General features: G+C 35.5%; 1 protein-coding gene across 5 annotated transcripts in view; it reads right to left on the reverse strand.

The window, feature by feature from the left end:
• The window catches only part of DMD (dystrophin), a gene marked incomplete at both ends in the record, with an annotated part of 1,307,865 nt that overhangs the window by 683,662 nt on the left and 607,848 nt on the right, over positions 1-16,355 (reverse strand). For all 5 annotated transcript variants that reach the window (XM_082303865.1, XM_082303861.1, XM_082303862.1 and 2 more), the window contains 2 exons: positions 1,442-1,621; positions 10,183-10,353. In XM_082303865.1, coding sequence (XP_082159991.1) covers positions 1,442-1,621; positions 10,183-10,353 — 351 coding nt within the window. The remainder of the gene's footprint in view (positions 1-1,441; positions 1,622-10,182; positions 10,354-16,355) is intronic.

The raw sequence follows: 16,355 nt of genomic DNA on the forward strand, positions 1-16,355 counted from the left end.
CAAGAATGCGAACTTTGTATATAAACCTTTTATTTGCATTTCACCTAACTTCTCGACTTTAAGACTCTGCTTTATAAAAAGCTATTCTAGTTCATATTCTGATAAATCTTTTTTTTTTCCTCTGGTAGACTACTGAAATGTCCATATTCAGTCTGTGTTTACAAGTTTGCCAACTGTGGCAAACATGCATGCATTATGAAATTATACTTGTTCATTTTATACAGTAACTGTAGAATCCAAAGCAGAGAGAAAGTAGAGGAATACATAACTATACCAGTCTCTTAACTCCATTATATATTTCTTATAATCAGTTCCACATTGAAGCTAAGCACCTACATCATATTGAATGAAATGCTTAAGTTTTCCAAATAAAATAGGCACAACCAGGTTCTTGCACTTGTATACTGCATGCAGCCGAAGAAGCCCTGTAGTGCTGCTGTATATCCACCACAGAAGCATTCGTAAAATAGACATACAGAACTCAGTGGACCTCTAACACATCGAGCTCTGAAAACTCATGATAAAGGCTAACACACCCTCAAGAACCACTTCAGTTTCTCCGGGTTGAAACTGCATTCCCATTCTCTCGGGACCAGAAAGATCATACAAGATTTCCCAAAGCATTCTGTCAGTCGAACGGTTAAGATTCTCCTGTGTTTAAGGGTTCAAGCTGTCATCGCTTCACAGCAGAATTAATTTTCAGGAAGAATATAGTTATGTGACTATCAGCAGTTTGAAGTAGCTGGGGCTGGGGCTCCTGAATCTGACTTAAATGTGGTTTAAGGATTTTACATTGGACTAAGCTTTATCTGGTGACCTTAACTAAGTATCCACACCAAAACAGGCACCACAAAACATGCACATCATGCAGTTCTGAAAGACCAAATCATAGTCCTTGAGCACATTAGGTGTGCACCCTGAGCTTCTGACTTAGTTGCCTCTGAAATAAGTCTAGTTCACACACACCAAAGCTACTCTGTGGACCAAACCAACATCCAAGCAGGGACTTGCTTCCCACCTGTGCTACTCTTCCAAACAGAAATGTTAATGTAGCCAAAAGCAGACAACGCTGTTGGTATCAATACCAAGACTTATTCAACTTGTTTGACTATTTCTTTCACTTGATTCATATTCAAGTAGTCTAGGTCCTTGGGGAGAAACTGCATTTCATTCATTAGGAAAAAATAAATAGTCCAGGAACTACTGGGGCAGACAGGAATGGGAAGCACTAACAGTCAAGACTCCACAAATCCATCACTCTGTGAACAGTCAGATTCTTAAAATATACACAATGTACCAAACAACAATCAGTCTGATTGTCTGTGTACCTGTGTATTCAATAAGCGTAGTCCAGGGCACAAGAAAAAGCACTCCTATAAGGCTGAGCACCTATGACTGCGCACCAACATTTCCTCTATGTGAACAAATGCATTTTCCTTACCAGTAACAGATTGAACCATTCCTCAGCACGTGAAGTCACTGCTATCCAATTACTGTTCAGGAGGCTGACTTTATCCTCCACTAGACTTTCCTTTCCTTTCAGCACTGTCTTCAAATTCTCTCCTAAATCACTGATGCTCTTAAGATGGACCTGGCGTTTCTCAATCTCCTTCTGTGTTGCCTACATAAGCAGAATAAAAAATAAATGTTCAGGAAATTAAAAATTCTCCACACTAAGAACATCAAATATTAAAACAGCCAGTAAGTTCATACTAGAACACACACTCTTGCTTCCTATAGGAAGGGAAAGTGTTCTGTGAAAAGCAGTAAGAAAGAAGTCAATTGTTCCTCTTTAGCTCTGATAAAATTGTAAATGTTCTTCGTATTCTCATAATCATTTTTGCTAATAGTTTCACTTTGAAAAGTGTGAATTCTCTCTCATTCCAGTGCTCAAAGTACAGTTTTAATACTTAATTATTAAACAAGAAATCCACATTTTACAATATTTATATTGAGATGCTTAAAGTTACTTTGCACATAATAAAACGGCATAGCTATCAAACAGCACATAAAGCTTATATAATAAATGGGACAATAATAAAGCATCATGATGACATCTTAAGACTTAGAGAGCCCCACTGAAAATACTCTCATGAAATATTTTAATTTTCCTTTAATATTTTTCAATGCAATCTTTCTTCAGCAGAAACCATGATCTTCTCTCCTGTTAGATTTCTTGTTTCCTAACTGTAGAAATACATCTTTTCATTCCACTCACTTGGGATTTCACTCTGCGAACTAAAATACTAAAATAAGCTATTATCCATAGCACCTCTAAGCTTGAATGATTATAATACATATGCAGTGCTACAAGATCAGATTTCAGCATCTCCTCCCACTATTTTCTCCTGTAAATAGATTTAAATGATATGTAAGGTCACATAATTTACTCATTATTCATTTAATTTACTCATTATTCATTTCTTAATATTTGTTGCAACATGGAAGAAGTCTAACAAAAGGAGCAAATCCCAAAATATTTAGACAACATGTAAAAAAGCAGGAATTTAATACTAAATACTGAGATGAAACAATGCAGAATATAACAATCTTGCTGAATACTAAATGAGAGGCACAAATTCCTTACACCTAATAGCACATCTAACCAGTTTTATGAGAAAAATTTATCTGAGCTCCTTGGCACCTGAGAGCAATGATCCAGGCATATAAGATCTCTGCTTATAAAATAAAGCTCCAACTAGAAATGAAGTGGTCCAAACTGAACACAAACAGAAGTAAGTTAAGAGAAAAATAAGAATCACTACTCCAGAGACATTGATTTCTCACAGATAACTTGAATACACTAAAAGAAGAACCACTTCTAATCAAACCGCAATCACAATTCTTCCATCTCAGGATCATCACTGTTACTGCAGCAGAACTACACCTTTATCTCCTCCATGCCATCACACCTCTCACTGTCACACATCGGTATGATTTTGTGGATAATGTGTTGTTAGGGAAAGTAATATTTCGTTTGCAATAAAGATAGTATAGAAATTACTTTTTGATACAATACAATCTTAATAGTACCTACAACTGACTTGGCATATGTTATGCTTAAAGCAGCTGCTTGCTTCCTATGCTTAACAGAATTAGTGATCTAATTTTGTCATGTTATTTCACAAAAAAGGTTTTACACCTGCATTTCATGTAAGTATGAGAAATTTTCCACATTCTACCAATTTTCTCAAATACAGAGGATTTGTAATAGAATCAAGACATGATTAATGCAAATTATTAACTATAAACTACAGAATTATAGAATCTGAAGTGGAGAGTTTCAAATTTCAACAGGTTCTATTGAGATTAAAGGAAAAACTTGCCCTCTTCTAATAAAATTTAATCTGTTTCACAGCAGGTACAAAATGTCATCATAAAAAAGAATAAGACAAAGAATATAATTTACCTCCAACTCGGGATGGAAAGTTTTGATCAGCTCTATTACCTTTTCTGAACAATTTACTTCCATTTGGAAAAGAATCTCTGAAGCACATTTACTATGGGTTGTGGTTTCCTTTGTATTTTACATGTATGAAAACTCAGACCAGTCTTGGTCTATATATAAAAATATTAAGCTCAACTAGAAATGCAAACAGATGGATCAAATAATTAAATATCTATGCAATAAAATTGCTACCCAAAAGCCAGATGTATAATTCCCAATGTATAAATCCCAACAAAAAGTGCAACATCCCTTTGCCTGTTCCCAGGAGTTGTTCCTTTCAAGGTAAAGAAATAATGTAAACCAAAGATTAGGTGCACCTCTGGGCAATATGAGTATTAACACTCCTATGTATTAGCAATTAAGGGACATAAATAACCAATGAGGCAAGTAAACAATCACACTTCCCCCCACCTTCTTAAAAAAACAAAACAAAACAAAACATTGAGGTCTTCAATACAACATCACAGTGAAAAAGCCATCTTCTGCAATACTTTAAATCTCTATTATTCAAAGTTCTTATGTATAAAATCCTGGACCCGCTGAATACAGTTCAAAAACTAGCAGGGTCTGTAAAGAGAGTGGGATTCCACACTGCATTATCAGCTAAGACCTCCTCTGTATGCTATAATGCATACTAGGTAAATTAACAACTTTTTTTCAGTTCTTTCACAACTTTGATAACACCTTTTTTTTTTTTTTTTTAATTTGACATTTCTTCATTGCATTATTCAGAATTCTCTGTTCAGTATTACTCTAGGCAGTGAAAATCTACATATACTTCATCCATTGCAATATAACAGATAGCATTGGTAAATTTTCTGTACTAACATCTTTATTTATAAAACAAAATTTCATTCAAGTGTGTGTTACTTGCTTGAAGACAAAGGTTCCATAAATATTTTCAGGAAAGACAGCTCCATTCAAATGTGTATACAAATTATACAGATTATATTAAGGAGATATATATATGGCCATCTCTTCTTTACATATGCTTTCATGTAGGATCACACCTACTAGCAGATACAAGAATTAAAGATTATGGCAATCTCTCAATTCAAATTGCTGTTCTAATTTCTGTTAGATAGAATTCTGAAATGTCTCTTTGGAAGAAACTCTGGTACTTCCACTTTTTTGAAATATCAGTTGTGGCTATTTGGTACAGAATACCACAATGGAAGTTCTTTGACCCCAAAAATTCACTCACTGAATGGAATCTTTCCTTAGCTTTTAAAGGAACCATTATTCTTTCCTCACTTGTGTTTCTCAGAAAAATGCTGGTAGCATGCCTTAATCAAAACTGGGAAAACACATCACCACTGAAATCCCAGAATCTGAACATTTCTAAGAGAAATGGCATTTAGGATCCCAGCACCCAGGAAATGAAAGCAATCAGACAGATCCTTCTGCTCTGTTAAAACTCTGCATCCAGAGCATGCCTCAGGTGACCAGTTTCTAATCCCCATCCCAGTAACACCAGAAAGAAGAGAGGGAGAGGGAAATAAGACCAGCTGAGCTTCCCTATACCAGTCCCTACCACCAAAACCTCAGGAAAGAAGTTGTAGTGTAAAATAAAAGCTTTATTTAAGAAAAACAAATTTGGATGCCTTGAAACTCAGGCAGAAGGCAGATTGCTTTGCAGCGTTGAAAGGCATGGGGACAAGCTTTACTGAGAATTCATAAGAAATTTGTAGTTGCAAACAATAGTATTTCACCTATTTTAGATATGGATCCATAGGATGACAGGATGAATCATGACAGGATGAATCATGCATAAATAAAAATAAAAAGTATAAATAAATGCAGTTCCCGGTGCAGCCATATACACTTTGAGTGGGATTCACAGCTTGCTCTCTCACCCTACTGTATTGTGGCATACTCTTTATCTTTCAGTTTACTAAAAAATACTACTCTTTTTTGGTTGGGTTGTTTGGGTTTTTTTTTTGTTGTTTTTGGTTGTTTTTTTTTTTTACTTGATGTTTCATAAGGGAGTGAAAATCATAACCTCCTTCACATTAGCAAATACTAACTAGGAATGAATGACGTTTGAAAACAGAAGCTACACAGGAATGGCTTTTTCTGAGGATGTGGTGCAGAGGGTTTCTGAGCTATACTTTGTAATGATAAAACTACCATGTATCAAATTGAACTACTGATGTTTTTTCAAACAAACCGAAGTTGTGACTAAATACAGAGGATAATATTTTAATTGTGCTGGTCATTAACATAGTTAGATTAAAAAAATTCAACACCAACAAATGATAGAAGAAAAGTTCTATATGCCTCCACACTGTCTGTACACTGTGGATTACTTGGAAGTAACCTTTGCAATTTGAACCTCTCTAAAAGAAATGAGTTAGGTGGCCCAGCTCTCACAGGTGGGATTACAGAATTAATCAGAAGCTGACATTATGGCTTTCTCAGTGGCTGATTATACATATTTATTTGTTTATTCACATCACATCTTTCATTTTTATTGCGTTCTGGCCACTGACTATGAATCGGTTGACACAATTTTCAGATCATTTTCTTTTACTGATTTTACTGACAGGAAATATGTTGCTAAATGTGTTAGCTAATGTAATTCTAAGTACTTCAAGTCAACTTTATACTTGCTGGTATTATACACTGTGCTAAAATATAACATTAAAGCACTGGCAGACTCATACTGCTGATAGTAGGGAGTGATAAAGGACTTTTCCTGGTAATACCATCTGCCATTTCCTTTTTGAGAACATGGTTTCCTGGCAATCTAATTCTTATCAGGCCACTTCCTGATTAAAAGACAAATAAACTCTGCAATGGTTAACGTCTTCAGTGATAAATATGTTCACTAAATCAGACTTCTAATTATAAACAGATTTCTAATATACACTGTTTAATGACTATCTTTCCACCCGCATGTCATTTTTCTTATCTCTTATAACAGAACTGAATTAAAATGGAAAGATTTAGCTTGTCTCTACTGAGTAAAAAGGCAGGATTTACAGTCTTCAGTATATTGCCCATCTCATTTCACATAACTCAGCCAAGTTTTTGTTCCATCCTTAGAAAAATTCTAGACATGAACAACTAACACACTGCCCTTTATGTCCAGATTAATGCTATGTTTCATTAATGTCATTTCCTACTCCAGATAGACATTCCTTTTTATTTCTAGGTGTTTATACCTTGAAGACAATGTTTGCATGTATGATTTTTTTATTCTAGACTCTATAATTATCTCTGAAACTCTCTGAGTTCCTTTAACTTTTAAGTCATCTTGGGTACTGAAAATGAATTAGAAATAAGTGCAGTAATAAATATAACTGCTTCCTTGTGCTGTAAAGAAAAAAAGATTATAAGCTCTCTGCTTAGTTATATCGACAGCAGCACATATCCAATTTTCAGTTCATTCACACTATTGAGCTCTGTTCTCTCCCCCTCCATTTTCCATCTTATTTTTTCTGAAGACTTTCCTCACAATGGCAATCCGCTGGGCCTAATTCATCTCCCAGTGCATTTCATTAGATCGGTTACTGTCTTCGGCAGCCTACTTACCTGGGAAGTCCAAAGCCCAAAGCTGCGACATTAATCAGATACTGTGAGACCCTGGTTCTGGGGACTGAATTATTGATGTACTATTTTGTATGATGCCTCATTAAAATCCACATAGGAGTATCAGTATAGCACTTATTTATGAAGCCCTCACAAGAATTTCAAAGTGTCCAGGATAACATGCAGCAATTCCTGTCTCTTAGTGGGAGCAGATGCTTTAGGAAAAAGTATACTCACATCACATAATTTCTGTAAATACTTACCTTTGGAAGGCTATGCTCTGCCACCTATACTATCTGTTGGATTGCTCAAAATTAAAAGTCTGCTTATGTTTATGTAAACATTGCTTTATATTTCCTAAAGAGAATCTTAATAAAGGAATTCTGAAAGCCAATCCCTCAATACGTACACACTTCAACAATAGGCAGCTGCTCTCTTCCAAAGTGGTTTGTTTATTCTTATTTTAGTGATGAACTGACTGAAGGAGAAGAGCTGAGGTATTGTATGAGGTTGCACTGCAGTGAAGGCTTTGGGCAGGATTTGAAGCCAAAATATGCTTTTTACCAATTTTTTTTTTGCAACCCTTTATGTATCAATTGCTTGTGAAAATTCACAATATTCAATGGAGTTCTTTAAGATTAGTAGGTGGAGTGGTTCCCCTGTTTGATATATTTTTCATGTTAATATTTCTTATTTTAATTACCTTGTTACCTTTTTTGATTGTCATAAGATAAAAATATGTTATACTACTTATAGCAAGTGTGAGACATAACAAGGACTTCCCACTGTGTAGCTGCACTGATCATCAGACTTTAGGTTCTAACTATGCAATTTCTGAAGCACTAAGGTACACATCTAACTACTAAATGATATTAAGGACTCTCCTGGTTTCAGCTGGGATAGAGTTAATTTTCTTCTAAGTAGCTGGTATAGTGCTGTGTTTTGGATTTAGGATGAGAATAATGTTGATAACACACTGATGTTTTAGTTGTTGCTGAGTAGTGCTTACATTAAGTCAAGGACTCTTCAGCTTCCCATGCTCTGCCCAGTGCACGAGAAGCTGGGAGGGGGCACAGCCAGGACAGCTGACCCAGACTGGCCACAGGGCTATGCCATACCGTATGACATCATGCTCAGCATATCAACTGGGGGAGTTGGCCAGGGGGCAGCGATTGCTGCTTGGGGATGGGCTGGGCATCAATCAGCGAGTGGTGAGCGATTGCATTGTGCATCACTTGTTTTGTATATTCTTTTATCATCATCATCATCATCATTATTATTATTTCCTCTTCCTCTGCTGTCCTATTAAACCATCTTTATCTTAACCCATGGGTTTTACTTTTTTTTTTTTTCCCCCCTATTCTCTCCCTCATCCCTCTCAGGAGGGGGGAGGGTGAGTGAGTGGCTGTGTAGTGCTTAGTTGCCAGCTGGGGTTAAACCACAAGAAGGACAAATCTTTCTATTTAAACTGCTGTGAAGCTATATACATCTGGATTAACTTTCCTGAACACGCATGCAGGAACATACAGTGTACATTTCTGTTTCAGCAGGACTGTACTGTGTAGTTTAACACCACCAAATATGATTCTTATTTTCATGACTGGGTAAATGGACTGAGTAACTGGCAGGTTAGTTCGGGGGCGTTAAAACCATGTGATTGTCTAATCCATCTCTTAAAACTCTGACACTTGTCCTTTATTATGGATGTTAAGATCACAATATCAATCAAAAGTAATGAGAGGAACTGCGCAGACTTTAGGAAAGTCAGAAAGTGAAAATAAGAGAATTTCAAGCAGCAATGGGTTTTTTAGGGATTAAGGTTTTGATTTGAAAGTCAGAGCAGCAATAGTCAAAGCAGTAATTGTAAGATAATAATAGCAAAAGTTGATCTTTATATATTTTTGATACTATTTTCAAAATATTGTCATTCTTAGAGACATCACAAAACACTTGTAGACTTTCTTTTTCTTGTTATTTGTTTGTAAATCATCAGTGTATTTCAAGGCTAAAGACATTTTATCAAGCTCAGAAGCTTGAAAGGGGCAGCTAAAAAAAAAAAACCAAACAAAACCAACAAAAACCCCAAACCAAATTTTACTCCAGTGCCTTTAATCCACAGAGCCCTTAGAAAACAGTAGTAAGGTTGCCTGTGTGTTTTTCATTACTATTTCCATAATGCATGGCGAAACTGGTAAAAAGTTTAAGGAATTCTTCATATTAAACTAAGCAGAAGTGGTATATTTTTAGGCAAATATACAATACCGTTTAAGGGGGATTTTTTTTGTTGTTTTGAAATTCTGTAGGAACACTTATGCAAAATGCTGCTGGCTGCACATAACTATTTGAAACGCTGAAGCTTTGGATAATGATGAGCATAGTTTCCTCTAAAGCACAGATTTTGGTATATGTGTACAATGATGGCTTGGTTTGCTTATGTTCTGATTGGATTTTTATTACATATACAGAAAATAAACTAGATTAGCTAGTGTTGAATGATACTGTGCTAAGTCTTAACATCACATAGAGATATGTAGTTTGATGTAGAACTCTTGCATTTCTCAGTGATTCTGTAAGATCTTATCTAAACTGTGGCACACACAGTAATTTTGAGGAAAGTTTCATGTTAGGCTTTGAGTTTTTACCTAAAACGAGAGTTCAAGGTGAAGTCTCATGGAAGTAAGAAGCCCCCAGAATGAAAACGAATGAGCTACAAACCAAAAAAGGGTAAGAAAACAAATATCCCACCTCCTGGCTGGTACCTGAACATGTGGAATATATAGTGTTCTGATATCCTTAATCTTTCATCCACTGGAGCTGTTTTACTGTTTAATACTTTTCTAATCATGAGTAGAATGGGATGAGGGAGAAAGGGATCTCTCTTTACATGGATCTCTACTTACATGGATACTAGATGGATAACATATAGTACTCTGAAAAATGAAATTCTAACTTTAAATTAATCTCAGTGAAGATTACTGCAATATGAAGGTGAATTGTGCTATTGATACATGCAGAGACAAGATGGTTTAAACTTTTCTGAGCATTAATTTTAGGGTGAGATAATGCCATAACAGTCACAAAGTTCCACTAATTAAAACGCCAGAATTTTTATGCTCTTTCTTTATCAGAAAAGAAATCTATCTTTCTGTAATATGCATAAACTGAGATATATAAAGGCACAGTGTGTGTTATGTTGTTACCTTGCCCCAGGCAATTTCAGCATCCAAATTGCTAGGCATCCCCTGCACAGCTGATCTCTTTGTCAATTCTGCATCTGTCGCTGCAAGCCATTCTGTCATAGCATTAATTTCTTTTCGTAGCTTCCGGGACAATTTCAAGCATTTCTCTAACTCTTGCTTTTTTTCTGTCACCTGCAGAAAGAAAACATGTGATTCCTAACTTTTCAGTCAAACAAGTTTAATGATTTTTATATACTGTTTTCTATATGCCATTTTTCTATAAAAGCGTAGCTTGCAATTTTACAAGCCAAGCTGCACTTTTAATATAGTTATAGTCTTGCCTTAGTTCTCTCAATATCTGTAATTTTGCTGCTAGAATGCAAACACCTATAAGAAAAAAATGTGCATAAAGACGCATTGAGTTTGAACTAGCAGCAGATCTCTGCAAACCAACTCCTCCGTTTTGAAGTCATGCCGAGCAAACTAATTTGGAACAACTGAATTAACAGGCTTTCCTTGAGACAGAAAATAGATGTCAAAACCCTTCAAAGAGTATATTTTCATATAGATGGCCATATAGTGATATTGTGATATTGAATCCACAAGGTTTTCTCTACGTAGCTACATTACTTAGAAGAAAAAAATTCTCTGCCAAAGAAACACCAACATCTTGAAACACAGAAGTCACTGAACAACGTCAAACTAAGGCAGCACAGTTAACTTTAAGTTTTAATTTCTCAGCATATTATTTTGTTGTCGTTTTAACACTCTTTAAATGTAGGGGGTTTGCATAGGAATTTGTAATTTTTTTCTTTTTTCAAAGCAAACTGAAAAATAAATTAAAAATCAGCAGAAATGTGTCTCATTAGTAAATCCTTTCCATGGTTTAATAACATTTATTTGGGTCACTGCAGAACAACTTGTACAGTTTGCATCACATTCTTTGATGCGTTCTTCACTAAGCTCTCTTCCCCCCCTTCCTACCTCCTTATCAAAACTGTGTCTGCCACTTTAGTACAACGCATGTTGCTCCCAGCATGCAGTCACTCACAGCCATCCTGCAATAGGAACACTTGTATTTTGGTTATGTAATGATTTTACTTTCTTTCATACAGAGTGGGGAAACCAAGGTGTCCTCAAGTGATTCTGTATGGAACTGAATAAAGATTAGGCATCTAAATCAACAAAGGAAAGTTGAAACACATTTTCTAGAGCACTTCTCAAGCATTTACTGTCAGTAGGCTACATTACAGACTTTTTGAAGAAAGTGCAGTTTGTAGACTGTAATCCCAAGCTTCTTTTCCACACTCCTCCATCTTCCATCATATTCCCCTTTCAAATTCTTCCTCCTTATCTGCAGTCTGTTTTCTCACTTCCAGTTTCCTTAGAGCATCAACTTTTGTTCACATTTCCCTGAAACCTCCCACCCAGTTTAAGTCCCAGGCCACATCCCATGGAACTGATTCCCAGTCTCTTAGATGGGAGACTTCACCACAGACTTATCTGCAGCACCCTTCTGCTTTCTTCCACACTTTCCAACCTTTCAGACCATCCTAAGTCTTACCCTCCACCACTAGCTTCCAGTCTTCTAGATCCCCATATTCACCTCTCCACACTCACAGCCTTTCAGTTAGCCTTTTCATACGCTGAGTGTTTTGGACATGAAGTACTGTGGACCATCTCTGTTTTATTTGTTAAGTTCTTTTAAGCACGTTACATGGTACCTGGAAGGAAAGCTAAGTATTTATGTAGTCTTGACTGTCTTACACTACATTTTGGCGTAACCTGGAGGAATAGGGGAAAATAATCCTCCCTGCAAGTCCCTGAGCATATTCAGGGAGAGAGAGAATGTTCCACATACTTGGTAGAAAAGGCAGAAGAGTAAATGAAGAGATCTCAGATAGACCATTAGGCAACTGGTGGTTAGAAAATACAAATTAATAAATTATGTTGTGCTGAAGTTTAAAAAAGGTGAATCAAAGAAGGTGGATTAAAAGCGTTCAGTAGGTCACTAATATTTAAAAGAAATTACTAATTACCTTTCATGTCAATTAGTAATCAAGTGAGACTGTAGCCACCGATTTTTATTTATTTTTAAATAGAAAAAGAATTGTCTACAATAGTGTCAGGTATCCAAAACTGGTATCGATATCTACTAAAACTATTTCAGGCTTTGACACTGTTTGAGTACAAGTAGCAGTGCAAAGATCAAATTGATTCCTACCTCTACTGCCAAGGAGAGTTTGAGGTTTTAAAATGTAACAGGATGTTATGAGGTTAGGTACATGGCTTTTGCTATCCCTGAGTAAACAGATCAGATTTGCCCGGGGAATAAGCAATAAAACATCCCTGATCGTATATTATCACTCTGTAGAGGCTTAGTACTAAAATCTCAGAACATTTCTTCTTCACTGAATATGCTTTGTGCGCTTTCTTGTATGCCAAATTTATTAAATGAGACCTCAGAACTTACAGTCAGGCCAAGAGGTAAATCCCTGGGAAGAACCATAAAACTCAGTTTTTTAGAGCTCCATTCACACATGTATCCAGTAATGCACACAAATATTCACTTCTTCTGAGGAGTATTAATAGTCACTGTAAATAACTGTTTGTGGGTACTTAGCAGCAATACAATGCAAAGTGCACTACCCTAAGTGTGATTGCCTGTGTAAGAACCCTAAACACCTAGTGTAGTACAAAACGAAGTTACTGATACATGCCCAAATACAGAAAGAATATTTGCGTTGCTATATACATCTCTAAATTCTGTATATAATATCAATAATATTACACTATTTCCATGTACATTGGGTATATCCAGAGGTTACTGATTAATCAGTTTCGGTTTGTACTTCAAAGGTAAAGATGCATTTCTGAAGAAAAATAGGAAACAGTGCCCTCTAAAGGGCTTCTGTTTCATGCAGTGATATCAAACTATCTTCATAAACTTTCTCTATATTTTAAAGCTATTTTAGCTCTGATAGTTTACTCGCAAGAATCATTGGATGCAATAAATAAAAATAAAATGAGAAAAGCAGATATTTGAACCAAAAGAAAGGTATTTTACAGACTTTTAGTCTTACAGCCAAAAATTCCTGTGCAGCAGTGCTATTGTGAGGAAAGACCTGACCTTGTAAGCAACAGCCCCTACTGCACGCAATGCCCTTAGGAGAGCAGCAAGAACATTATTACTGCCACTTTCTTTTAGGGTCCAGCTCCCTGTTCTGATGAATTACCACAGAGAGATTTGACACAAGGATGCTACAGGCCCTACCTCACAGCCACTCAAAACTAACAAACTACCTAATCTTTAATAGAGTAGTTTGCGTGTGTGTATCTATATGTGCTTGTGTCAGAGAGAGAGAGAATAAGGGCAAGTGAATGCATAAGTAAGCACAGGCATGGAATATTCATTATAAATGCAACCACTACACCATGATATTCAAATGACATTTTGCTTGTAAATTCATCTCAAACCTATTTACACTGAGGCCACTACTAAAGCTTCAAAATAATCTATCATTCTTTTAAAGCATATTTGGTGAGAAATGAGGGGCAAAACTTGATGTTCTGAACAGACAAAACTCATTCCTAGACCAAAGAGAGGTTTACGGTTTGATACTACCTAAGCAATTAGGACTATTTACAGGTATTTATATCCATATGTGTATATGCTAAAAACAAAAGGAACAAATACCCCCCACCCACCCATTCTTCTAGGGGAAGAATTCCTAGGTCCACAGTGTCTCAAGTTATGACACCTAAAATATACAGAAAAACTACAGTAGGTATTGTATGAAATTATTAGAAATTATATATGTTCTTGATCATTTGAGAGCACAACATTTCAGCACATGTTTAAATTAAACTATTCCACATGCTTCAAAATGTGCTTAAGGACTGTTTTAAATATGGGGGTCCTCCTGAAGCAGTACAGATGAAATCACACAACGAGTCTACACTTAAAGATGTGTTTTTTCACTCAGACTACACATTTCAGTCCTGAGACTTACTATTAGTTATAACTATTATCAGTTTTTTTCTTTTTAAGAAAAACTTAAGACAGACTTTGACTCAATGCAATCAATTAGGGCTGATAATGGCTAACTGATTTTTTAGTTCTGTAACTCTGGGCTTTTGTAACTCTCTAAAACTGTTAACTACCATGCTATATAAAAGTAAATGTGAGAAATTACATCTAGGACAACAAAGCTAAACACAGCATTGCAGATTTTTGAGACCCATTAATTTGCAATATGGCTCACTTCAGAACACTAATGGCTTCCTAATGGCACATTTTTATCCCTTCATTAGTTGAAAGGTTTCCTATAACAATGGTACCTGTCTGTTGTTACATTAAACATAATGTAGGAATAAATGCTACAGCCTAAAATAAATTTCTAAAATAATAGAGGAACCAAATTTATTATCTAATCTCAAATGATAGCTATCCGCACCTTAATGAAGCAGACTCTTCAGTTTTCTTGACACTCAAAAGATTGATGTCTCTTAATACTTTTATTTTCTAGCAAGAGAAAGAACTGTTTTAATTCAGGTTCCCAAATGAGTATTATCTCTGTCAAAAGTAACATTACTCTTATTGTTTTATCATACTGTAGTCAGTGGGGCTTGATTATCATTATGTGCTTCAAACACATACTGAATCTCAGTATTACCATGGGCTCATTTTCCTAGCTAGTAATAATTTATGGTTCTAATAATTTATAATCTGACAAAAAAAAAGAATTTGCGTTCTGTCCTACTTCACATATTTGAAGTATATAAATTTTAGAAATAAACCAACAACTATATATTTGTCATTCACAATCTTCATTCAGCCAGTTACAGCAACAAATTTACTCTAATCCTACAGTTTTTAGAAGTTCTGTGGATAGTTTTAATGAGGGCGAGAGGAATAAAACAGAATAATGAAGGATAGTTGTTAATTGAATTATTTGCATGAAACCTCCTTTAGGACAATGCCAGAACTCCTCTTCGGAGCTCAAAGGTCCTTGTAGAGGATTGTACTTCAGGAGCAGGCAACACACTCCAAAGATAATGCAGACCCAGAATAAAAAGCCTTTATGGTTTGATGCACAATTTTTTTTTCAATCACAGTCTTGTTAATATTGGTTAGTAGTCTGTCTGTCTTACTGTCTGTTTAGTTGACTTTTAGGAAAAATTGAGTAAACAAAAACATTCTGTTGGGAAGTGTAACAACATTTAACTGTATATGTATCGATAAAGAAATAGATGATGTATAGATGGAAATTTTACACAAGGAATGACAGTGCTTGGGAAATTAATAGGGATTGATTCTACAAGGTCAATTGTATATATATAACTTATCATTGGCATCATAATGTAAAAGTCTGCCACACTTTGAGAACTATTTGTTTTTTTCTGTAGGTGAAGCTGAGATTTTATATAAAAGAATATTGGGAAAGTATTCATGTAGTCCTCCTAATTATATGCTGACATTCACTAAGTGGTCAAACTGAGTACTGTTTAAATATCAGATTAAAAAAAAAAAAAATTGTATTCCAAGGCAATACATTCCTCATTACAGAGCTCAAAGGCTGATGATTCACTTTTTCCCAACATGAAGAAATCTGATAATCCCTATGGAATGGAGGATGACAAATGACTAAATTCTAAACATGGGTTTGCTGGTATCTGAGATACATGAAACTGGGACAGTTATTCCACATACTCATAACTAAACAGTATTCTTTGTGGCTTATATATTAAGAAACAGTGAAAAGGTAAGTCAGGGTTGTACATGACATTTAAACCAGGTAACGGTTATGACAATAACTGGACACACGTAGTTTAACTCAGGAGTGCAGGAGAAGCAAGGCAGAGTGGTACACAAATGCCTCCTGAGGAAAGCTGCAGTAGCAAGAATTTTTGGTCAACAGATTTTTGAACAGCAACAAATGGAAATGATATACTTAAAGATCTGTACAGTCAGAGGCAGAAGGAAATTAAAAGGTAGAATTCTCTCTTTTATGAAGTAGCTCTTTAAGAAAAACATAAAAAAATCACAAACAAAATCTAAGTATTCTTCTGACCTGAAGTGTTTCAAAACAACTGTTTGAGGCATTAAAACAAAACATCGCCCTCTGACCCCTAAAAAACAATGAACTAGTAGAAAAAAATAAATTAAAACATGAAGAAAGTAGAGTTTTAAA

This window comes from Platalea leucorodia, assembly GCF_965183815.1.
Source record: "Platalea leucorodia genome assembly, chromosome: 2".
Lineage (NCBI taxonomy): Eukaryota > Metazoa > Chordata > Aves > Pelecaniformes > Threskiornithidae > Platalea > Platalea leucorodia.